Source organism: Salvelinus alpinus, chromosome 5 (genome assembly GCF_045679555.1).
Source record: "Salvelinus alpinus chromosome 5, SLU_Salpinus.1, whole genome shotgun sequence".
Classification (NCBI taxonomy): Eukaryota; Metazoa; Chordata; class Actinopteri; order Salmoniformes; family Salmonidae; genus Salvelinus; species Salvelinus alpinus.
The window spans coordinates 17,181,899-17,206,280 of record NC_092090.1 but is presented as its reverse complement, the minus strand read 5'-3'; the positions used below and the strand labels follow the sequence as shown (position 1 = coordinate 17,206,280).

The 24,382-nt window shown below is 40.8% G+C and overlaps 1 protein-coding gene across 1 annotated transcript in view; it reads left to right on the top strand.

The window, feature by feature from the left end:
• The window catches only part of LOC139575017 (mitochondrial inner membrane protease subunit 1-like), a 42,890-nt gene extending 31,484 nt beyond the window's left edge, over positions 1-11,406 (top strand). Inside the window, exons 5-6 of the mRNA XM_071399905.1 lie at positions 822-932; positions 11,269-11,406. Of these exons, the coding sequence (XP_071256006.1) occupies positions 822-932; positions 11,269-11,340 (183 nt within the window). The 3' untranslated portion in view covers positions 11,341-11,406. The remainder of the gene's footprint in view (positions 1-821; positions 933-11,268) is intronic.
• Positions 11,407-24,382: the final 12,976 nt, after the last annotated feature.

Here is a 24,382-nt window from a genome sequence, read left to right as displayed (position 1 = left end):
AACAGCCTAATGGCCCCTTTTGAAGTCCCACTAAATCCCCCTGACCCTGACCCTGACCCTTCCCCGTTACCCCTGACCCTGACCCTTCCCCGTTACCCATGACCCCTTGCTCCTATGACCGTCCGGGGTTAAAGGAGGACAGGCCAGGGGTTGACGTTAAGTTGGGGTGAGGGAAGGTAGGGGGGATGTTCAGTTGGGTGAGGGAAGGTAGGGGGGATGTTCAGTTGGGTGAGGGAAGGTAGTGGGGATGTTCAGTTGGGTGAGGGAAGGTAGGGGGGATGTTCAGTTGGGTGAGGGAAGGTAGGGGGGATGTTCAGTTGGGTGAGGGATGGTAGGGGGGATGTTCAGTTGGGTGAGGGATGGTAGGGGGGGATGTTCAGTTGGGTGAGGGATGGTAGGGGGGATGTTCAGTTGGGTGAGGGATGGTAGGGGGGGGATGTTCAGTTGGGTGAGGGATGGTAGGGGGGATGTTCAGTTGGGTGAGGGAAGGTAGGGGGGATGTTCAGTTGGTTGAGGGAAGGTAGGGGGGATGTTCAGTTGGGTGAGGGATGGTAGGGGGGGATGTTCAGTTGGGTGAGGGATGGTAGGGGGTGAGGTGGCTGAGGTGGGCTCTCTTTACATAATGGTGGGTGGAGGGTGCTAGCGCTGTAGTGTCTCACTCCTTCATGTAAACAACGTTTAAAAGCTAGGTCAGGGAATGGTGTTGTTTACAGTATAACTGGCTGTTGCAGTCGTCGTGGAACAAATTCAATATTTTCTATCGTTGTGTTTTTTCCCGTGTCATCACGTGGGTGTGTGTCTTGCCGTGGGTGTGTGTCTAGGTTCCAAAAGGGCACGTGTGGCTGGAAGGGGATAATCTTCGGAATTCCACAGACTCCAGGAGCTACGGCCCAGTTCCCTATGCTCTGATTCGAGGCCGTGTCTGCTTAAAGGTAAGGAGGGGAACATCGCCCGACCCATCTCACATTAATTTGAAGCTTTAGAGTTAGTATAATGGTCTGTATAAAGAGTTAGTATAATGGTCTGTATAAAGAGTTAGTTTAAAGGTCTGGTCTGTATAAAGAGTTAGTTTAATAGTCTGTATAAAGAGTTAGTTTAATAGTCTGTATAAAGAGTTAGTTTAATAGTCTGTATAAAGAGTTCATTTAATGGTCTGTATAAAGAGTTCATTTAATGGTCTGTATAAAGAGTTAGTTTAATGGTCTGTATAAAGAGTTAGTTTAATGGTCTGGTCTGTATAAAGAGTTAGTATAATGGTCTGGTCTGTATAAAGAGTTAGTAGAATGGTCTGGTCTGTATAAAGAGTTAGTTTAATGGTCTGTATAAAGAGTTAGTTTAATGGTCTGTATAAAGAGTTAGTATAATGGTCTGTATAAAGAGTTAGTTTAATGGTCTGGTCTGTATAAAGAGTTAGTATAATGGTCTGGTCTATATAAAGAGTTGGTTTAATGGTCTGTATAAAGAGTTAGTTTAATGGTCTGTATAAAGAGTTAGTTTAATGGTCTGTATAAAGAGTTAGTTTAATGGTCTGGTCTGCATAAAGAGTTAGTATAATGGTCTGTATAAAGAGTTAGTTTAATGGTCTGGTCTGCATAAAGAGTTAGTATAATGGTCTGGTCTATATAAAGAGTTGGTATAATGGTCTGGTCTGTATAAAGAGTTAGTATAATGGTCTGTATAAAGAGTTAGTAGAATGGTCTGGTCTGTATAAAGAGTTAGTATAATGGTCTGTATAAAGAGTTAGTTTAATGGTCTGGTCTGCATAAAGAGTTAGTATAATGGTCTGGTCTGTATAAAGAGTTAGTATAATGGTCTGTATAAAGAGTTAGTTTAATCGTCTGGTCTGTATAAAGAGTTAGTAGAATGGTCTGTATAAAGAGTTAGTTTAATGGTCTGTATAAAGAGTTAGTATAAAGGTCTGGTCTGTATAAAGAGTTAGTAGAATGGTCTGGTCTGTATAAAGAGTTAGTAGAATGGTCTGGTCTGTATAAAGAGTTAGTATAATGGTCTGGTCTGTATAAAGAGTTAGTTTAATGGTCTGTATAAAGAGTTAGTGTAATGGTCTGTATAAAGAGTTAGTAGAATGGTCTGTATAAAGAGTTAGTTTAATGGTCTGGTCTATATCTAGAGTTAGTAGAATGGTCTGGTCTGTATAAAGAGTTAGTAGAATGGTCTGGTCTGTGTAAAGAGTTCGTAGAATGGTCTGGTCTGTGTAAAGAGTTAGTATAATGGTCTGGTCTGCATAAAGAGTTAGTTTAATGGTCTGGTCTGCATAAAGAGTTAGTTTAATGGTCTGGTCTGCATAAAGAGTTAGTATAATGGTCTGGTCTGTATAAAGAGTTAGTATAATGGTCTGCATAAAGAGTTAGTATAATGGTCTGGTCTGCATAAAGAGTTAGTTTAATGGTCTGGTCTGTATAAAGAGTTAGTAGAATGGTCTGGTCTGTATAAAGAGTTAGTAGAATGGTCTGGTCTGTGTAAAGAGTTCGTAGAATGGTCTGGTCTGTGTAAAGAGTTAGTATAATGGTCTGGTCTGCATAAAGAGTTAGTTTAATGGTCTGGTCTGCATAAAGAGTTAGTATAATGGTCTGGTCTGTATAAAGAGTTAGTATAATGGTCTGCATAAAGAGTTAGTATAATGGTCTGGTCTGCATAAAGAGTTAGTTTAATGGTCTGGTCTGTATAAAGAGTTAGTAGAATGGTCTGGTCTGTATAAAGAGTTAGTATAATGGTCTGGTCTGCATAAAGAGTTAGTTTAATGGTCTGGTCTGTATAAAGAGTTAGTTTAATGGTGTGGTCTGTATAAAGAGTTAGTATAATGGTCTGGTCTGTATAAAGAGTTAGTATAATGGTCTGTATAAAGAGTTAGTACAATGGTCTGCTCTGCATAAAGAGTTAGTAGAATGCTCTGGTCTGCATAAAGAGTTAGTAGAATGCTCTGGTCTGTATAAAGAGTTAGTATAATGGTCTGGTCTGCATAAAGAGTTAGTTTAATGGTCTGGTCTGCATAAAGAGTTAGTATAATGGTCTGGTCTGTATAAAGAGTTAGTATAGTGGTCTGCATAAAGAGTTAGTATAATGGTCTGGTCTGCATAAAGAGTTAGTATAATGGTCTGGTCTATATAAAGAGTTGGTATAATGGTCTGGTCTGTATAAAGAGTTAGTATAATGGTCTGTATAAAGAGTTAGTAGAATGGTCTGGTCTGTATAAAGAGTTAGTATAATGGTCTGTATAAAGAGTTAGTTTAATGGTCTGGTCTGCATAAAGAGTTAGTATAATGGTCTGGTCTGTATAAAGAGTTAGTATAATGGTCTGTATAAAGAGTTAGTTTAATCGTCTGGTCTGTATAAAGAGTTAGTAGAATGGTCTGGTCTGTATAAAGAGTTAGTTTAATGGTCTGTATAAAGAGTTAGTATAAAGGTCTGGTCTTTATAAAGAGTTAGTAGAATGGTCTGGTCTGTATAAAGAGTTAGTAGAATGGTCTGGTCTGTATAAAGAGTTAGTATAATGGTCTGGTCTGTATAAAGAGTTAGTTTAATGGTCTGTATAAAGAGTTAGTGTAATGGTCTGTATAAAGAGTTAGTAGAATGGTCTGTATAAAGAGTTAGTTTAATGGTCTGGTCTTTATCTAGAGTTAGTAGAATGGTCTGGTCTGTATAAAGAGTTAGTAGAATGGTCTGGTCTGTGTAAAGAGTTCGTAGAATGGTCTGGTCTGTGTAAAGAGTTAGTATAATGGTCTGGTCTGCATAAAGAGTTAGTTTAATGGTCTGGTCTGCATAAAGAGTTAGTTTAATGGTCTGGTCTGCATAAAGAGTTAGTATAATGGTCTGGTCTGTATAAAGAGTTAGCATAATGGTCTGCATAAAGAGTTAGTATAATGGTCTGGTCTGCATAAAGAGTTAGTTTAATGGTCTGGTCTGTATAAAGAGTTAGTAGAATGGTCTGGTCTGTATAAAGAGTTAGTAGAATGGTCTGGTCTGTGTAAAGAGTTCGTAGAATGGTCTGGTCTGTGTAAAGAGTTAGTATAATGGTCTGGTCTGCATAAAGAGTTAGTTTAATGGTCTGGTCTGCATAAAGAGTTAGTATAATGGTCTGGTCTGTATAAAGAGTTAGTATAATGGTCTGCATAAAGAGTTAGTATAATGGTCTGGTCTGCATAAAGAGTTAGTTTAATGGTCTGGTCTGTATAAAGAGTTAGTAGAATGGTCTGGTCTGTATAAAGAGTTAGTATAATGGTCTGGTCTGCATAAAGAGTTAGTTTAATGGTCTGGTCTGTATAAAGAGTTAGTTTAATGGTCTGGTCTGTATAAAGAGTTAGTATAATGGTCTGGTCTGTATAAAGAGTTAGTATAATGGTCTGTATAAAGAGTTAGTACAATGGTCTGGTCTGCATAAAGAGTTAGTAGAATGCTCTGGTCTGCATAAAGAGTTAGTAGAATGCTCTGGTCTGCATAAAGAGTTAGTAGGTACTCTGGTCTGTATAAAGAGTTAGTATAATGGTCTGGTCTGCATAAAGAGTTAGTTTAATGGTCTGGTCTGCATAAAGAGTTAGTATAATGGTCTGGTCTGTATAAAGAGTTAGTATAGTGGTCTGCATAAAGAGTTAGTATAATGGTCTGGTCTGCATAAAGAGTTAGTTTAATGGTCTGGTCTGTATAAAGAGTTAGTAGAATGGTCTGGTCTGTATAAAGAGTTAGTAGAATGGTCTGGTCTGCATAAAGAGTTAGTAGAATGGTCTGGTCTGTATAAAGAGTTAGTAGAATGGTCTGGTCTGCATAAAGAGTTAGTAGAATGGTCTGGTCTGTATAAAGAGTTAGTATAATGGTCTGGTCTGCATAAAGAGTTAGTTTAATGGTCTGGTCTGCATAAAGAGTTATTTTAATTGTCTGGTCTGTATAAAGAGTTATTTTAATGGTCTGGTCTGTATAAAGAGTTAGTAGAATGGTCTGTATAAAGAGTTAGTTTAATGGTCTGGTCTGTATGAAGAGTTAGTTTAATGGTCTGCATAAAGAGTTAGTTTAATGGTCTGGTCTGTATGAAGAGTTAGTATAATGGTCTGCATAAAGAGTTAGTAGAATGGTCTGGTCTGCATAAAGAGTTAGTAAAATGGTCTGGTCTGCATAAAGAGTTAGTATAATGGTCTGGTCTGCATAAAGAGTTAGTTTAATGGTCTGGTCTGCATAAAGAGTTAGTAGAATGGTCTGGTCTGTATAAAGAGTTAGTAGAATGGTCTGGTCTGTATAAAGAGTTAGTAGAATGGTCTGGTCTGTATAAAGAGTTAGTATAATGGTCTGGTCTGCATAAAGAGTTAGTTTAATGGTCTGGTCTGCATAAAGAGTTAGTTTAATGGTCTGGTCTGTATAAAGAGTTAGTTTAATGGTCTGGTCTGTATAAAGAGTTAGTATAATGGTCTGGTCTGTATAAAGAGTTAGTATAATGGTCTGCATAAAGAGTTAGTATAATGTTCTGGTCTGTATAAAGAGTTAGTAGAATGGTCTGGTCTGTATAAAGAGTTAGTAGAATGGTCTGGTCTGCATAAAGAGTTAGTTTAATGGTCTGGTCTGTATAAAGAGTTAGTTTAATGGTCTGGTCTGTATAAAGAGTTAGTATAATGGTCTGGTCTGTATAAAGAGTTAGTATAATGGTCTGGTCTGCATAAAGAGTTAGTAGAATGCTCTGGTCTGCATAAAGAGTTAGTAGAATGCTCTGGTCTGCATAAAGAGTTAGTATAATGGTCTGGTCTGCATAAAGAGTTAGTTTAATGGTCTGGTCTGTATAAAGAGTTAGTAGAATGGTCTGGTCTGTGTAAAGAGTTAGTAGAATGGTCTGGTCTGTATAAAGAGTTAGTAGAATGGTGTGGTCTGTATAAAGAGTCAGTATAATGGTCTGGTCTGCATAAAGAGTTAGTATAATAGTCTGGTCTGCATAAAGAGTTAGTATAATAGTCTGGTCTGCATAAAGAGTTAGTATAATGGTCTGCATAAAGAGTTAGTATAATGGTCTGGTCTGCATAAAGAGTTAGTTTAATGGTCTGGTCTGTATAAAGAGTTAGTAGAATGGTCTGGTCTGCATAAAGAGTTAGTAGAATGCTCTGGTCTGTATAAAGAGTTAGTTTAATGGTCTGGTCTGCATAAAGAGTTAGTTTAATGGTCTGGTCTGCATAAAGAGTTAGTTTAATGGTCTGGTCTGTATAAAGAGTTAGTAGAATGGTCTGGTCTGTATAAAGAGTTAGTATAATGGTCTGCATAAAGAGTTAGTATAATGGTCTGGTCTGCATAAAGAGTTACTTTAATGGTCTGGTCTGTATAAAGAGTTAGTAGAATGGTCTGGTCTGTATAAAGAGTTAGTATAATGGTCTGTATAAAGAGTTAGTTTAATGGTCTGGTCTGTATGAAGAGTTAGTAGAATGGTCTGCATAAAGAGTTAGTTTAATGGTCTGGTCTGTATGAAGAGTTAGTAGAATGGTCTGGTCTGTATAAAGAGTTAGTAGAATGGTCTGGTCTGTATAAAGAGTTAGTAGAATGGTCTGGTCTGTGTAAAGAGTTCGTAGAATGGTCTGGTCTGTGTAAAGAGTTAGTATAATGGTCTGGTCTGCATAAAGAGTTAGTTTAATGGTCTGGTCTGCATAAAGAGTTAGTATAATGGTCTGGTCTGTATAAAGAGTTAGTATAATGGTCTGCATAAAGAGTTAGTATAATGGTCTGGTCTGCATAAAGAGTTAGTTTAATGGTCTGGTCTGTATAAAGAGTTAGTAGAATGGTCTGGTCTGTATAAAGAGTTAGTATAATGGTCTGGTCTGCATAAAGAGTTAGTTTAATGGTCTGGTCTGTATAAAGAGTTAGTTTAATGGTCTGGTCTGTATAAAGAGTTAGTATAATGGTCTGGTCTGTATAAAGAGTTAGTATAATGGTCTGTATAAAGAGTTAGTACAATGGTCTGGTCTGCATAAAGAGTTAGTAGAATGCTCTGGTCTGCATAAAGAGTTAGTAGAATGCTCTGGTCTGCATAAAGAGTTAGTAGAATGCTCTGGTCTGTATAAAGAGTTAGTATAATGGTCTGGTCTGCATAAAGAGTTAGTTTAATGGTCTGGTCTGCATAAAGAGTTAGTATAATGGTCTGGTCTGTATAAAGAGTTAGTATAGTGGTCTACATAAAGAGTTAGTATAATGGTCTGGTCTGCATAAAGAGTTAGTTTAATGGTCTGGTCTGTATAAAGAGTTAGTAGAATGGTCTGGTCTGTATAAAGAGTTAGTAGAATGGTCTGGTCTGCATAAAGAGTTAGTAGAATGGTCTGGTCTGTATAAAGAGTTAGTAGAATGGTCTGGTCTGCATAAAGAGTTAGTAGAATGGTCTGGTCTGTATAAAGAGTTAGTATAATGGTCTGGTCTGCATAAAGAGTTAGTATAATGGTCTGCATAAAGAGTTAGTATAATGGTCTGGTCTGCATAAAGAGTTAGTTTAATGGTCTGGTCTGTATAAAGAGTTAGTAGAATGGTCTGGTCTGTATAAAGAGTTAGTATAATGGTCTGTATAAAGAGTTAGTTTAATGGTCTGGTCTGTATGAAGAGTTAGTAGAATGGTCTGCATAAAGAGTTAGTTTAATGGTCTGGTCTGTATGAAGAGTTAGTAGAATGGTCTGGTCTGTATAAAGAGTTAGTAGAATGGTCTGGTCTGTGTAAAGAGTTCGTAGAATGGTCTGGTCTGTGTAAAGAGTTAGTATAACGGTCTGGTCTGCATAAAGAGTTAGTTTAATGGTCTGGTCTGCATAAAGAGTTAGTATAATGGTCTGGTCTGTATAAAGAGTTAGTATAATGGTCTGCATAAAGAGTTAGTATAATGGTCTGGTCTGCATAAAGAGTTAGTTTAATGGTCTGGTCTGTATAAAGAGTTAGTAGAATGGTCTGGTCTGTATAAAGAGTTAGTATAATGGTCTGGTCTGCATAAAGAGTTAGTTTAATGGTCTGGTCTGTATAAAGAGTTAGTTTAATGGTCTGGTCTGTATAAAGAGTTAGTATAATGGTCTGGTCTGTATAAAGAGTTAGTATAATGGTCTGTATAAAGAGTTAGTACAATGGTCTGGTCTGCATAAAGAGTTAGTAGAATGCTCTGGTCTGCATAAAGAGTTAGTAGAATGCTCTGGTCTGCATAAAGAGTTAGTAGAATGCTCTGGTCTGTATAAAGAGTTAGTATAATGGTCTGGTCTGCATAAAGAGTTAGTTTAATGGTCTGGTCTGCATAAAGAGTTAGTATAATGGTCTGGTCTGTATAAAGAGTTAGTATAGTGGTCTGCATAAAGAGTTAGTATAATGGTCTGGTCTGCATAAAGAGTTAGTTTAATGGTCTGGTCTGTATAAAGAGTTAGTAGAATGGTCTGGTCTGTATAAAGAGTTAGTAGAATGGTCTGGTCTGCATAAAGAGTTAGTAGAATGGTCTGGTCTGTATAAAGAGTTAGTAGAATGGTCTGGTCTGCATAAAGAGTTAGTAGAATGGTCTGGTCTGTATAAAGAGTTAGTATAATGGTCTGGTCTGCATAAAGAGTTAGTTTAATGGTCTGGTCTGCATAAAGAGTTATTTTAATGGTCTGGTCTGTATAAAGAGTTATTTTAATGGTCTGGTCTGTATAAAGAGTTAGTAGAATGGTCTGTATAAAGAGTTAGTTTAATGGTCTGGTCTGTATGAAGAGTTAGTTTAATGGTCTGCATAAAGAGTTAGTTTAATGGTCTGGTCTGTATGAAGAGTTAGTATAATGGTCTGCATAAAGAGTTAGTAGAATGGTCTGGTCTGCATAAAGAGTTAGTAGAATGATCTGGTCTGCATAAAGAGTTAGTATAATGGTCTGGTCTGCATAAAGAGTTAGTTTACTGGTCTGGTCTGCATAAAGAGTTAGTAGAATGGTCTGGTCTGTATAAAGAGTTAGTAGAATGGTCTGGTCTGTATAAAGAGTTAGTAGAATGGTCTGGTCTGTATAAAGAGTTAGTATAATGGTCTGGTCTGTATAAAGAGTTAGTATAATGGTCTGCATAAAGAGTTAGTATAATGGTCTGGTCTGTATAAAGAGTTAGTAGAATGGTCTGGTCTGTATAAAGAGTTAGTAGAATGGTCTGGTCTGCATAAAGAGTTAGTTTAATGGTCTGGTCTGTATAAAGAGTTAGTTTAATGGTCTGGTCTGTATAAAGAGTTAGTATAATGGTCTGGTCTGTATAAAGAGTTAGTATAATGGTCTGGTCTGCATAAAGAGTTAGTAGAATGCTCTGGTCTGCATAACGAGTTAGTAGAATGCTCTGGTCTGCATAAAGAGTTAGTATAATGGTCTGGTCTGCATAAAGAGTTAGTTTAATGGTCTGGTCTGTATAAAGAGTTAGTAGAATGGTCTGGTCTGTGTAAAGAGTTAGTAGAATGGTCTGGTCTGTATAAAGAGTTAGTAGAATGGTGTGGTCTGTATAAAGAGTCAGTATAATGGTCTGGTCTGCATAAAGAGTTAGTATAATAGTCTGGTCTGCATAAAGAGTTAGTATAATGGTCTGGTCTGTATAAAGAGTTAGTATAATGGTCTGCATAAAGAGTTAGTATAATGGTCTGGTCTGTATAAAGAGTTAGTATAATGGTCTGCATAAAGAGTTAGTATAATGGTCTGGTCTGCATAAAGAGTTAGTTTAATGGTCTGGTCTGTATAAAGAGTTAGTAGAATGGTCTGGTCTGCATAAAGAGTTAGTAGAATGCTCTGGTCTGTATAAAGAGTTAGTTTAATGGTCTGGTCTGCATAAAGAGTTAGTTTAATGGTCTGGTCTGCATAAAGAGTTAGTTTAATGGTCTGGTCTGTATAAAGAGTTAGTAGAATGGTCTGGTCTGTATAAAGAGTTAGTATAATGGTCTGCATAAAGAGTTAGTATAATGGTCTGGTCTGCATAAAGAGTTAGTTTAATGGTCTGGTCTGTATAAAGAGTTAGTAGAATGGTCTGGTCTGTATAAAGAGTTAGTATAATGGTCTGTATAAAGAGTTAGTTTAATGGTCTGGTCTGTATGAAGAGTTAGTAGAATGGTCTGCATAAAGAGTTATTTTAATGGTCTGGTCTGTAGGAAGAGTTAGTATAATGGTCTGCATAAAGAGTTAGTAGAATGGTCTGGTCTGCATAAAGAGTTAGTAGAATGGTCTGGTCTGCATAAAGAGTTAGTATAATGGTCTGGTCTGCAAAAAGAGTTAGTTTAATGGTCTGGTCTGCATAAAGAGTTAGTTTAATGGTCTGGTCTGTATAAAGAGTTAGTAGAATGGTCTGGTCTGTATAAAGAGTTAGTAGAATGGTCTGGTCTGTATAAAGAGTTAGTAGAATGGTCTTTATAAAGAGTTAGTATAATGGTCTGGTCTGCATAAAGAGTTAGTTTAATGGTCTGGTCTGTATAAAGAGTTAGTTTAATGGTCTGCATAAAGAGTTAGTAGAATGGTCTGTATAAAGAGTTAGTTTAATGGTCTGGTCTGTATGAAGAGTTTGTAGAATGGTCTGCATAAAGAGTTAGTTTAATGGTCTGGTCTGTATGAAGAGTTAGTAGAATGGTCTGGTCTGTATAAAGAGTTAGTATAATGGTCTGGTCTGCATAAAGAGTTAGTTTAATGGTCTGGTCTGCATAAAGAGTTATTTTAATGGTCTGGTGTGCATAAAGAGTTAGTTTAATGGTCTGGTCTGTATAAAGAGAAATCTGTGCCACTTTTACGATATCACAGCCTCCTTTTGACTTTGCCCATGGCCATGATGAAATATTAAATGCCTTGCACTGAAATCGATTGTAGGTTTACTGGTGCTTTGCCTGGATTCAAAATATTCCTTATCCCCCATTCTGTGGCAAGTTGAGTAAATGCAAACACTCAAACAAGTTGGAAGTTCACGGCAGATCTGTCTCGTAGACCAAGGCCTGGGCAACCTATTGTCTAGCTGTCCATTCTGCTGTGTTGTCATGTCTCTGGATGTCATAGCAACCATGACCCTGGAAACAGGTCAGCCAACCTTCTATCCGTTTGACTGGACAGCAGCCGTCCACTGGGGGCCCAATGACGAGACCTGACGACAGTTTTATGAAGTCGCATACATCATTAAAATCCACGTTACCAAGTGTATCCAGGAAGTGAGGATGTTGGAATAGTCATGATAAACACATTATGTAATGGATAAATGTTGTTTGTTCTTCTTTTATGAGAGCCCTATTACCCTTTTAACCCAACGTCTTCTGTCTTCTCCTTCTCCTTTGTTTGTTTTGGTGTTTTTCTCTCTTTCCAGCTCTGGCCTCTACATCATGTTGGTGCCCTCAACCAAAGTCCCACAGGACGAGTTGTAAAAAGGAGTGACTGAGTCTACTGATCTGTGTACATGCATCATTTTGTCATATTTTCCAATTAAAGGCATATTTATCATGAAGAATTTTGTCTCTCTCAATTTGACTGACAATTCTTGAGTTAATTTGGGTTGAATTGTAGGGTATGTTTGAGTCAAATGTGAAAATCCATGGATAACTGATCTGCAGGTTGATAACGTACCAGGCATAGTAATCTGGGGGTTCCAGTGTGTTGGCAGGAGCAGCACCCTGCTCTGTAGGAACAGCATCGTGTAAGGAGGGAGTTAAACTGTGCCTCTCTGGAGCTGCTAGTGGTAGAGGAGGGGAGGAGAATGAGAGAGCTGTTTCTCTCACGCTCCACTTTGGTATGATTTTGGACTAAATGAATTTCTTGGGATGACAGAAGAAATCACCTCTGACCCAGCTAACTCAACAGATTACAGTGAATAGCTGAAATCCAGCATCCTGAAGTATTCATTTAAATCAGTTGAATTGTCCTGGAATTGACGTCTTCTGCCACTGTAGATCTGAGATGCCTACTTTTAGAATCTCTACATGTATAATTGACTGGCCCACAATGCAGGGCGTGCTGTATGTATCATCCCTGACAGACATGGAAAATGGGCATCAAGAGGGATCAAAGAAGCTCAACATCTACAAAGGGATACAAAAAAGTGTTATTCATTTCAGGTTTACCTTTTCTCACTGTTGTGGTAAAACAAAAGCTTTTCTTGGCGATTAATATTTCATTGGGCCAACAAGGCAATTGGACAAATGTTAACATTTCCCATTTAGCCATTCAATATTTATAAGCACTTAGTAAGGCAAAGCTCACAGCTGAATAGTTAGTGTATACACTCTACACTACTATTCTATTGAGGTGGGGAGGAAGAGGGATGTTTGCTGTTTTTGGGAATGCTTTGCAATCTGTGTGACAAGTTTTCAGGGTCAACTGCAAATACACTAAATATCTTTAATATCAAACGTATAACATGTCCAGTCCACCAGCACAAAGTGGGCTCCATCAGCCGCTGAAAATATGACTGCATTTGGAAAGTACTCAGATCCCTTCACCTTCCCACATTTTGTTACGTTACGGCCTCGTTCAAAAAATTGATTAAATTGTTGTTTTTCCTCCTCAATAACAGGTTTTTAGAAATGTTTGCAAATGTATTAAAAATACATATCACAATTATGTAAGTTTTCAGACCATTTACTCAGTACCTTGTTGAAGCACCTTTGGCAGCGATTACAGCCTCGAGTCTTCTTGGGTATGACGCTACAAGCTTGGCACATCTGTATTTGGGGAGTTTCTCCCATTCTTCTCTGCAGATCCTCTCAAGCTCTGTCAGGTTGGATGGTGAGCGTCACTACACAGCTATTTTCAGGTCTTTCCAGAGATGTCCGATCGGGTTCAAGTCCAGGCTCTGGCTGGGCCACTCAAGGACATTCAGAGATTTGTTCGAAAGCCACTCCTGCTTTGTATTGGCTGTATATTTAGGGTTGTTGTCCTGTTGGAAGGTGAACCTTCACCCCAGTGAAGTCCTGAGCGCTCTAGAGCAGGTTTTCATCAAGGATCTCTCTGTACTTTGCTCCGTTCATCTTTCCCTCGATCCTGGCTAGTCTCCCAGTCCCTGCCACTGAAAAACATCCCCACAGCATGATGCTACAGCACTGTCAAGTGTGGGACCTTATATAGACAGATGTGTGCCTTTCCAAATCCCGTCTAATCAATTGAATTTACCACAGGTGGACTCCAATCAAGTTGTAGAAACCAATGGAAACAGGATGCACCTGAGCTCAGTTTTGAGTCTCATAGCAAAGGGTCTGAATACTTATGTAAATAAGGTATATGTGTATGGAGGTATTTCTGTGTTTTATTTTAAATTATTTAGCAAAAATTTCTTAAAACCTTTGTCATAATGGGGTATTGTGTGTAGATTGGGGATTTAAAAAAAATAATGTGTTTAAGAATACGGCTGTAACGTAACAAAATGTGGAAAACGTCAAGGGGTCTGAATACTTTCCGAATGCACTATATGTGCTGCAGTACAAATGTACCTATTTAACATAATGCAGACAAATATATTATTAAACACATTTTCCTCAACAACTATGATTTGGTTTGTCAAGAGGTGAACTAGGACTGTATGTAGCCCAACTGTCAGTCAACCAGGATTTTTATGACACCAGTATAAAGACTGGGCTGGCTCCTCCACAAGGCCTTCTTCGGCAGTAGTTCAAAGCCCACTGTGTATCCTGCTTAGACAGCCCTGACCTAAGGACATGACGGCGTTCTCATACACCTAGTAAAGCAGCTCAGCTGGTCACTCTCCAGAAGAGAGAGGGCCTCTCCTCACAGTTCCCCAGGGGCTGTGAGGGCCAGACGGCTGCCCGTCCCTGTCCAGCTGCCTCATCTGTCTGGCGGGGATGTAGGGTCAGAAACTGGCTTTCTGTGACACTGAATTCTCTGCTTGAGTGTGATCGTGCCTCCTGGGAGGGCCGCTCGTGTGTTTGTGTGCGTGACATCATTTGCATATGTGTGTGTATACATGTTTTATTTACAGTAGCAGAGAGGCTTTGGCTTGAAGCACATCTATGTTTCCTATTTGAACTTCATCTGCTGTGTGTCAACACAGTGCCAGTGTCCAAGTGAAATGCTGACACAGGGAATCTGTTTATGTTTTTATAACCTAGTGCCCCATAGAGGGAGCTCCCTGTCCTTCTGCATCTTGAGGACTAGAGGGAGAATAGCACTGTGTTCTGCTGCACAAGCAATGGTGGATACTGTTAACTTGGGGATTAGCTCCCACAGATGGTGGAAACTGTTAACTTGGGGATTAGCTCCCACAGATGGTGGAAACTGTTAACTTGGGGATTAGCTCCCACAGATGGTGGAAACTGTTAACTTGGGGATTAGCTCCCACAGATGGTGGAAACTGTTAACTTGGGGATTAGCTCCCACAGATGGTGGAAACTGTTAACTTGGGGATTAGCTCCCACAGATGGTGGATACTGTTAACTTGGGGATTAGCTCCCACAGATGGTGGAAATTGTTAATTTGGGGATTAGCTCCCACAGATGGTGGAAACTGTTAACTTGGGGATTAGCTCCCACAGATGGTGGAAACTGTTAACTTGGGGATTAGCTCCCACAGATGGTGGATACTGTTAATTTGGGGATTATCTCCCACAGATGGTGGAAACTGTTAACTTGGGAATTAGCTCCCACAGATGGTGGATACTGTTAACTTGGGGATTAGCTCCCACAGATGGTGGAAACTGTTAACTTGGGGATTAGCTCCCACAGATGGTGGAAACTGTTAACTTGGGAATTAGCTCCCACAGATGGTGGATACTGTTAATTTGGGGATTAGCTCCCACAGATGGTGGATACTGTTAACTTGGGGATTAGCTCCCACAGATGGTGGATACTGTGAACTTGGGGATTAGCTCCCACAGATAGATGATGAGCATATAACTAGGCATATAACACTTAATTTACTACTAGGAGATCATTCCTGTCTACCTTTAACAGTTTAAATTGAATTCCACCACGTTTGAAATACAGACATGCAATTCCATATGACTGTAAAGTGATTGACCATAATTGATCTCTATTTAATGGCAGGTCTACTGACCCCAAAGTCCCAAAGTCACTTTATTTAATGAAGTTGAATTCCAGCAATGACACCCGCCCACACAGCTGTACAACCTCACATAATCACTGAAGAGATGGCGTGGCAGAGATGTACCTCACATAATCACTGAAGAGATGTACCTCACATAATCACTGAAGAGATGACGTGGCAGAGATGTACCTCACATAATCACTGAAGAGATGTACCTCACATAATCACTGAAGAGATGTACCTCACATAATCACTGAAGAGATGTACCTCACATAATCACTGAAGAGATGTACCTCACATAATCACTGAAGAGATGACGTGGCAGAGATGTACCTCACATAATCACTGAAGAGATGTACCTCACATAATCACTGAAGAGATGTACCTCACATAATCACTGAAGAGATGTACCTCACATAATCACTGAAGAGATGTACCTCACATAATCACTGAAGAGATGGCGGGGCAGAGATGTACCTCACATAACCACTGAAGAGATGTACCTCACATAATCACTGAAGAGATGTACCTCACATAATCACTGAAGAGATGTACCTCACATAATCACTGAAGAGATGGCGGGGCAGAGATGTACCTCACATAACCACTGAAGAGATGTACCTCACATAATCACTGAAGAGATGTACCTCACATAATCACTGAAGAGATGTACCTCACATAATCACTGAAGAGATGCCGTGGCAGAGATGTACCTCACATAATCACTGAAGAGATGTACCTCACATAATCACTGAAGAGATGACGGGGAAGAGATGTACCTCACATAACCACTGAAGAGATGTACCTCACATAATCACTGAAGAGATGTACCTCACATAATCACTGAAGAGATGTACCTCACATAATCACTGAAGAGATGTACCTCACATAATCACTGAAGAGATGTACCTCACATAATCACTGAAGAGATGACGTGGCAGAGATGTACCTCACATAATCACTGAAGAGATGACGTGGCAGAGATGTACCTCACATAACCACTGAAGAGATGTACCTCACATAATCACTGAAGAGATGTACCTCACATAATCACTGAAGAGATGACGTGGCAGAGATGTACCTCACATAATCACTGAAGAGATGTACCTCACATAATCACTGAAGAGATGTACCTCACATAATCACTGAAGAGATGTACCTCACATAATCACTGAAGAGATGGCGGGGCAGAGATGTACCTCACATAACCACTGAAGAGATGTACCTCACATAATCACTGAAGAGATGTACCTCACATAATCACTGAAGAGATGTACCTCACATAATCACTGAAGAGATGTACCTCACATAATCACTGAAGAGATGACGGGGAAGAGATGTACCTCACATAATCACTGAAGAGATGTACCTCACATAATCACTGAAGAGATGTACCTCACATAATCACTGAAGAGATGTACCTCACATAATCACTGAAGAGATGTACCTCACATAATCACTGAAGAGATGTACCTCACATAATCACTGAAGAGATGTACCTCACATAATCACTGAAGAGATGGCGGGGCAGAGATGTACCTCACATAACCACTGAAGAGATGTACCTCACATAATCACTGAAGAGATGTACCTCACATAATCACTGAAGAGATGTACCTCACATAATCACTGAAGAGATGGCGGGGCAGAGATGTACCTCACATAACCACTGAAGAGATGTACCTCACATAATCACTGAAGAGATGTACCTCACATAATCACTGAAGAGATGTACCTCACATAATCACTGAAGAGATGACGTGGCAGAGATGTACCTCACATAATCACTGAAGAGATGTACCTCACATAATCACTGAAGAGATGTACCTCACATAATCACTGAAGAGATGTACCTCACATAATCACTGAAGAGATGACGTGGCAGAGATGTACCTCACATAACCACTGAAGAGATGTACCTCACATAATCACTGAAGAGATGTACCTCACATAATCACTGAAGAGATGCCGTGGCAGAGATGTACCTCACATAATCACTGAAGAGATGTACCTCACATAATCACTGAAGAGATGTACCTCACATAATCACTGAAGAGATGTACCTCACATAATCACTGAAGAGATGTACCTCACATAATCACTGAAGAGATGTACCTCACATAATCACTGAAGAGATGTACCTCACATAATCACTGAAGAGATGACGTGGCAGAGATGTACCTCACATAACCACTGAAGAGATGTACCTCACATAATCACTGAAGAGATGTACCTCACATAATCACTGAAGAGATGGCGGGGCAGAGATGTACCTCACATAACCACTGAAGAGATGTACCTCACATAACCACTGAAGAGATGTACCTCACATAATCACTGAAGAGATGACGTGGCAGAGATGTACCTCATATAATCCACTGAAAACATCCCCACAGCATGATGCTACAGTACCACCACCATGTTTCCCCGTAGGAATGGTAAAAGGTTTTCTCCAGACGTGACGCTTGGCATTCAGGCCAGTTCAATCTACAGGCCAGTTCAACCTACAGGAGGGTAGCTCTCCAGGAACAGGGTTGGAGTTAAAACCTACAGGAGGGTAGCTCTCCAGGAACAGGGTTGGAGAGCCCTGAGACATAGTATATCGCTCTCCCAAACAAATAGAACCAGGAGGGAGGTCAATAGTACAATCTGTTTCAAATAGTTATCAGACATTGCTCTTTGTGTAAACAGTCTTATTTACCCTGGCCATATCACTCCTATAGCAACACAGGGGACAACTGCTCCACTCAGGAAGATAAGATATAATATCATCTTCCTTTACTCCTCCTTTCTCGCTCTTTATCTCTTTCCTTCTCTCCATCCCTCCCCCTCATCTCTGTTACCCCTCCTCTCTCTCATCCCTCTCTTCTCCTTCCCCTCATCTCTGTTACCCCTCCTCTCTCTCATCCCTCTCTTCTCCTTCCCCTCCTCTCTTTTAGCTGATGAGGGAATCACTCCTTTCATTAACGAATCCTTTCAGGTTCTTCTTTGAATCACTCCTTCGTTAGAGCTTCTTAATTAAGACTTCACAGTCCTGTTTGAACACAGCAGATTTCAGCTCTGTGTGTGCGTGCGCATGCGTGTGTGTGCGTGTTCCCGCCTGTGTCGAGGGGCAAACATCAGAACAGAGGAGTTACACTTCTGTTGTCAGTTTGAAGTTGCTCACACACACACACAGACTTCCCAAACACACACACACACTCAGGCAGCCCCAGAGATCCATACAAGACAGATGGTATTGGTGTGCTCAGGGGGATGGCTGGGATGTCTGTTTGTTGTGATCAGACAACACAAGGTTGTCTACTCACAGCCCACTGATCAAAGCAGCAGCACAACACAAACACTATCTTAATCCAGCACAGCTAAAAATGGGAAATGTAATGAAAAGCTGAAATGCTGAAACACGAGGAAGAGCATTCCAAATACACAATTTTTACAAAAGTATGTGGACACCCTTCAAATGAGTGGATTTGGCTCAGTGACTTTCATTGTGGCACCGTCACAGGATGCCACCTTTCCAACAAGTCAGTTCGTAAAATGTCTGCCCTGCTAGAGCTGCCCCAGTCAACTGTAAGTGCTGTTATTGTGAAGTGGAAACGTCTAGGAGCAACAACGGCTCAGCCGTGAAGTGGTAGGCCACATAAGCTCACAGAACCGCTGAGTGCTGAACCGCATAGCGCGCAAAAATCGTCTGTCCTCGGTTGAAACACTCACTATCGAGTTCCAAACTGCCTCTGGAAGCAACATCCACACAATAACTGTTCGTCGGGAGCTTCATGAAATGGATTTCCATGGCCGAGCAGCGGCACACAAGCCTAAGATCACCATGTGCAATGCCAAGCATCGGCTGGAGGGGTGTAAAGCTCGCCGGATTGGACCCTGGAGCAGTGGAAACGTGTTCTCTGGAGTGATGAATCACGCTTCGTCCTCTGGCAGTCCGACGGACTAATCTGGGTTTGTCAGATGCCAGGAGAACGCTACCTGTCCGAATGCATAGTGCCAACTGTAAAGTTTGGTGGAGGAGGAATAGTGGTCTGGGGCTGTTTTCCATTGTTCGGGCCCCTTTAGTTTCAGTTAAGGGAGATCTTAACGCTACAGCATACAGTGACATTATAGATGATTCTGTGCTTCCAACTTTGTGGCAACAGCTTGGGGAAGGCCCTTTCCTGTTTCAGCATGACAATGACAAAGCGAGGTCCATACAGGTATAGGTGTGGAAGAACTTGACTGGCCTGCACAGAGCCCTGACCTCAACCCCATCGAACACTTTTGTGACGAATTGGATTGGCGACTGCGAGCCAGGCCTAACCGCCCAACATCAGTGCCAGACCTCACTAATGCTCTTGTGACTGAATGGAAGCAATCCCCGCAGCAATGTTCCAACATCTAGTGGAAAGCCTTCCCAGAAGAGTGGAGGCTGTTATAGCAGCACAGGGGGGACCAACTCCAATATTAATGTCCATGATTTTGGAAGGAGATGTTCGAGTAGCAGCTGTCCTCTTACTGTTGGTCATGTAGTGTAGTTTTAACATAGAATAGATTCATTCTATTTATATGCGTTTTAATAACTACATGATGCAAACTACTTCTTTCTGTTGTTGTTGTTTCAATAGGACGTCGGCAAAGTGAGCCACAAAGTGAGCCTGAAAACAGCATCTATATAGCAGCTATGGGAAACTCTGGTCCTCAGGGGCCTGACTGGTGTCACACTTTTGCCCCAGCCCCTTCTAACACACCTGACTCCAATAATCAACTGATCAAGATCTTCAGTTTAGAATGTAATTAGTTTAATCAGCTGTGTGACATCACTCCGGCACTCGAGGACTGGAGTTGCCCATCCCTGGTCTATAGTAACTGGACACATAACATGGAGAGACAATAGGTGCTAATCCTTTCCCTAATGCAATATCTAATGCAGAAGCTTTTCCTCTGTAATAGTCTTCCATCCAGCATGGTACATGTTCCTGTCACGGCTGGTGTTTCCCCCTAAAGGCAGTCAACACTATTTGTACTTCTTCAAATGTTGGGACGTACTGTGTGTGTGGGGGTGGGGGGGGGGGGCTTGTACTCTCATAGAGAGTCCTAATGGAAAGCTATGGGACCTCTATCTGCAGGGCATGGGGGGGGGTGAAGGGGGGTGGGTGATGGCAGCCTTGGTCTGACATGCCTGACCTATATACCCCCACTCACCCAACAGTTACACATACACTGACTAGAACACACACACACGCACTATCTCATGCGCATACATACACACACACTTTGCTAATAAAGTGTTTTCTGTAGTAGAGGGAAAGAATCCAACCCTCTCATCTGGGACACCACTTTTATTTTGGGGGTTTCTTCTTCTCTCTGCTCTGTTTTGGAGGATTGGCCATGTATTCTCTGCTCTGTTTTGGAGGATTGGCCATGTATTCTCTGCTCTGTTTTGGAGGATTGGCCATGTATTCTCTGCTCTGTTTTGGAGGATGTATTCTCTGCTCTGTTTTGGAGGATTGGCCATGTATTCTCTGCTCTGTTTTGGAGGATGTATTCTCTGCTCTGTTTTGGAGGATTGCCCATGTATTCTCTGCTCTGTTTTGGAGGATTGCCCATGTATTCTCTGCTCTGTTTTGGAGGATTGCCCATGTATTCTCTGCTCTGTTTTGGAGGATTGCCCATGTATTCTCTGCTCTGTTTTGGAGGATGTATTCTCTGCTCTGTTTTGGAGGATTGGCCATGTATTCTCTGCTCTCTCTTATGCTCTCTTGTCCCTTCGTTACAAAACAGTGGGAACAAAAGCAAGCTTTCTTACTCACAGGCTTTACTCAACCTTGGCTTGAGAGAAGAGTAAACACGCAGAGATGTGTACAGTGTAGTTCTGCTAGATGGTAAGGATGTTTTACAGTGTAGTTCTATGTCACGAACGTCGTAATCCTCCTCGTCTGAGGAGGAGTAAGGATCGGACCAAAGCGCAGCGTGGTTTGATGAATACATACTTGATTTATTTAACAAAGACGAAAATGAAGAACACTTGACAAACTAATACAAAACAATAAACGACGAACGTGAAGCTAATGAAAACTAGTGCTGACACAAACACTACACATAGACATAGACAATAACCCACAACCCACAATACAAAACAGGCTACCTAAATATGGTTCCCAATCAGAGACAACGCAAAACACCTGTCTCTGATTGAGAACCATATCAGGCCAAACACAGAAATAGACAAACCAGACAAACAACATAGAATGCCCACACAGATCACACCCTGATCAACCAAAACATAAAACATACAAAGCAAACTCTGGTCAGGGCGTGACATTCTACTAGATGGTATGGATGTTTACAGCGTAGTTCTACTAGATGGTAAGAATGTTTACAGCGTATTCTACTAGATGGTAAGGATGTTTACAGCGTATTCTACTAGATGTTAAGGACGTTTACAGTGTATTCTACTAGATGGTATGATGTTTACAGCGTATTCTACTAGATGGTAAGGATGTTTACAGCGTATTCTACTAGATGGTAAGGATGTTTACAGCGTATTCTACTAGATGGTAAGGATGTTTACAGCGTATTCTACTAGATGGTAAGGATGTTTACAGCGTATTCTACTAGATGGTAAGGATGTTCACAGCGTAGTTCTACTAGATGGTAAGGATGTTTACAGCGTATTCTACTAGATGGTAAGAATGTTTACAGCGTAGTTCTACTAGATGGTAAGGATGTTTACAGCGTAGTTCTACTAGATGGTAAGGATGTTTACAGCGTATTCTACTAGATGGTAAGGATGTTTACAGCGTAGTTCTACTAGATGGTAAGAATGTTTACAGTGTAGTTCTACTAGATGGTAAGAATGTTTACAGCGTAGTTCTACTAGATGGTAAGGATGTTTACAGCGTAGTTCTACTAGATGGTAAGGATGTTTACAGCGTATTCTACTAGATGGTAAGGATGTTTACAGCGTATTCTACTAGATGGTAAGAATGTTTACAGCGTAGTTCTACTAGATGGTAAGGATGTTTACAGCGTAGTTCTACTAGATGGTAAGGATGTTTACAGCGTAGTTCTACTAGATGGTAAGGATGTTTACAGCGTAGTTCTACTAGATGGTAAGGATGTTTACAGCGTATTCTACTAGATGGTAAGGATGTTTACAGCGTAGTTCTACTAGATGGTAAGAATGTTTACAGCGTAGTTCTACTAGATGGTAAGAATGTTTACAGCGTAGTTCTACTAGATGGTAAGGATGTTTACAGCGTAGTTCTACTAGATGGTAAGAATGTTTACAGCGTAGTTCTACTAGATGGTATGGATGTTTACAGCGTAGTTCTACTAGATGGTAAGAATGTTTACAGCGTAGTTCTACTAGATGGTAAGGATGTTTACAGCGTAGTTCTACTAGATGGTAAGGATGTTTACAGCGTATTCTACTAGATGGTAAGGATGTTTACACTGTAGTTCTACTAGATGGTAAGGATGTTAACAGTGTAGAAGAGGGGATGGATAGTGTTTGATTGACGAGACTGGAATGGCCTGAGGAGGACTGAGTCTCACATCTCTCTCTCTCTCTCTCTCTCTCTCTCTCTCTCTCTCTCCTCCTCCTCTCTCTCCTTCTCACCCTCTCTCTCCTCCTCTATCTCTCTCCTTCTCACCCTCTCTCTCTTTCTCTCTCTCTCTTTTCTCTCTCTCGCTCTCTCTCTCCTTCTCACCCTCTCTCTCTCTCCTTCACTCTCTCTCTCTATTATTCTCTCTTTCCTCCTCTTTCTATCGCTCTCTCCTTCTCTATCTCTCTAATTTGTCCTCCGTAATCTTTGAGTTGTGCCTCCGTCTATTAGAGAAAGGTGGTCTGCTGTGGCCCACAATGCCCCTGGGTTAGAGGAGGGCAGGGAGAGGGGGCAGGAGTGAAGGAGGAGATGGAAAACAGATCCTTAGAGCGGGGCATGGGGCTGAGTGGTGATGGAGTTCTGGCACAGGGAAGCAGAGCATTGCGTGTGTGTGTGTTTGTGTTCCTCTTCGGTCACTGCAGTTCAAAAGCTGAACCGTGTCCAAGGCAGGGTAATGATGCAGTCGGCCACAGCAGACTACAATAACCAACAGTCTCGGCCTGGCCAATTACTGTCCACCACAATTATATTTCCAATTCAGAGGTAACGGGAGAGTGGCCCAACTCAACTAATCATTTCAAGCAATTACTTTTAAAATGAATTAGAATGTCTTGGTTGGCTGTGCGTGCCTGCTCTTTTGGAGGAGAGGTTTTTGTTTGTGTTTTTGTTGCTGTTTTCACTTTGTCAAACGGGTAGACTTGAAAGGATGGAGTGGGAGGGTGGAGGAGACATCAGCCACGGTACAAGACAAAAATCAACCCCATGCCTGGGTTCAGAGACTTGATCATTAAAGGGGCTTGTTGAGCTTGGGATCCGACCCAGGTGGCATTTCTGCTGTTGTAAAAAGGGTGCTCTATCCATTCTGTAGATGCAAAGTGCTTTGCTGCTCTATTAAAAATGGGTGTCAGATAAAATTGCTTCCGAGGGCAGAGAGTCCAAACAACTGAATGACCATGGAAGAGGCTGTTGAAGTAAAAGAGGAGTTTAGAAAGGTGCTTACAGGGTCACCTCAAGGAGGACAGAAAATACCCTCATCAGACTCTCAGGATTTTCCCCTCAAGGTCTCCCTTTAATTAACAACAAGCTAACTGACTTGAAGTATCTTCTGCCACATTTAACACAACACCAACGGGTGGCCATTGATTTAATTTACATTAAAGGGTCAGAGTGGACACCATCCTCAAAGAGGTTTACATCCACTCCCAACTATATGGATTGAGAGGTGCATTGGTGGATGAATATAGTTAATGCCTTTGGCTGGAAGTCCTGGACAATGTTAAAAGCTTTTGTCTTGTCCAGTATTGGCTTGTCCAGTATAGTACACACCACATGATATGACATAAAAACAGTGGAAGACAACAGAGGGGAAGGGATGAAACAAAGTGTGAGAGAGAGAGAAATACTAACTTCCCTGCAATGCACTCTAATATGGGGAAATTCATTAACGAAGGAAGGCCTGAGAGGTTTCTTCACACTCATCATATTTCAGGCAGAAAAACCCCATCCAATCTGAAACTCCTATACAGGTGGACATTATCCTCTACACGTGGTTATTATCCTTTACAAGTGGACAATATCCTCTACACGTGGTCATTATCATCTACAGGTGGACAGTATCCTCTACAGGTGGACATTACCATATACATGTGAACATTAACCTCTACAAGCAGACATTATCCTCTACCGGCAGCCATTATCATCAACAGATGGACATTATCCTCTACGGGTGACCATTATCCTCTAAGTGTGGACATGATCCTTTACACATGAACAGTATCCTCTACGCGTGGTCATTATCCTCTACAGATGGACATGATCCTCTACAGGTGGACA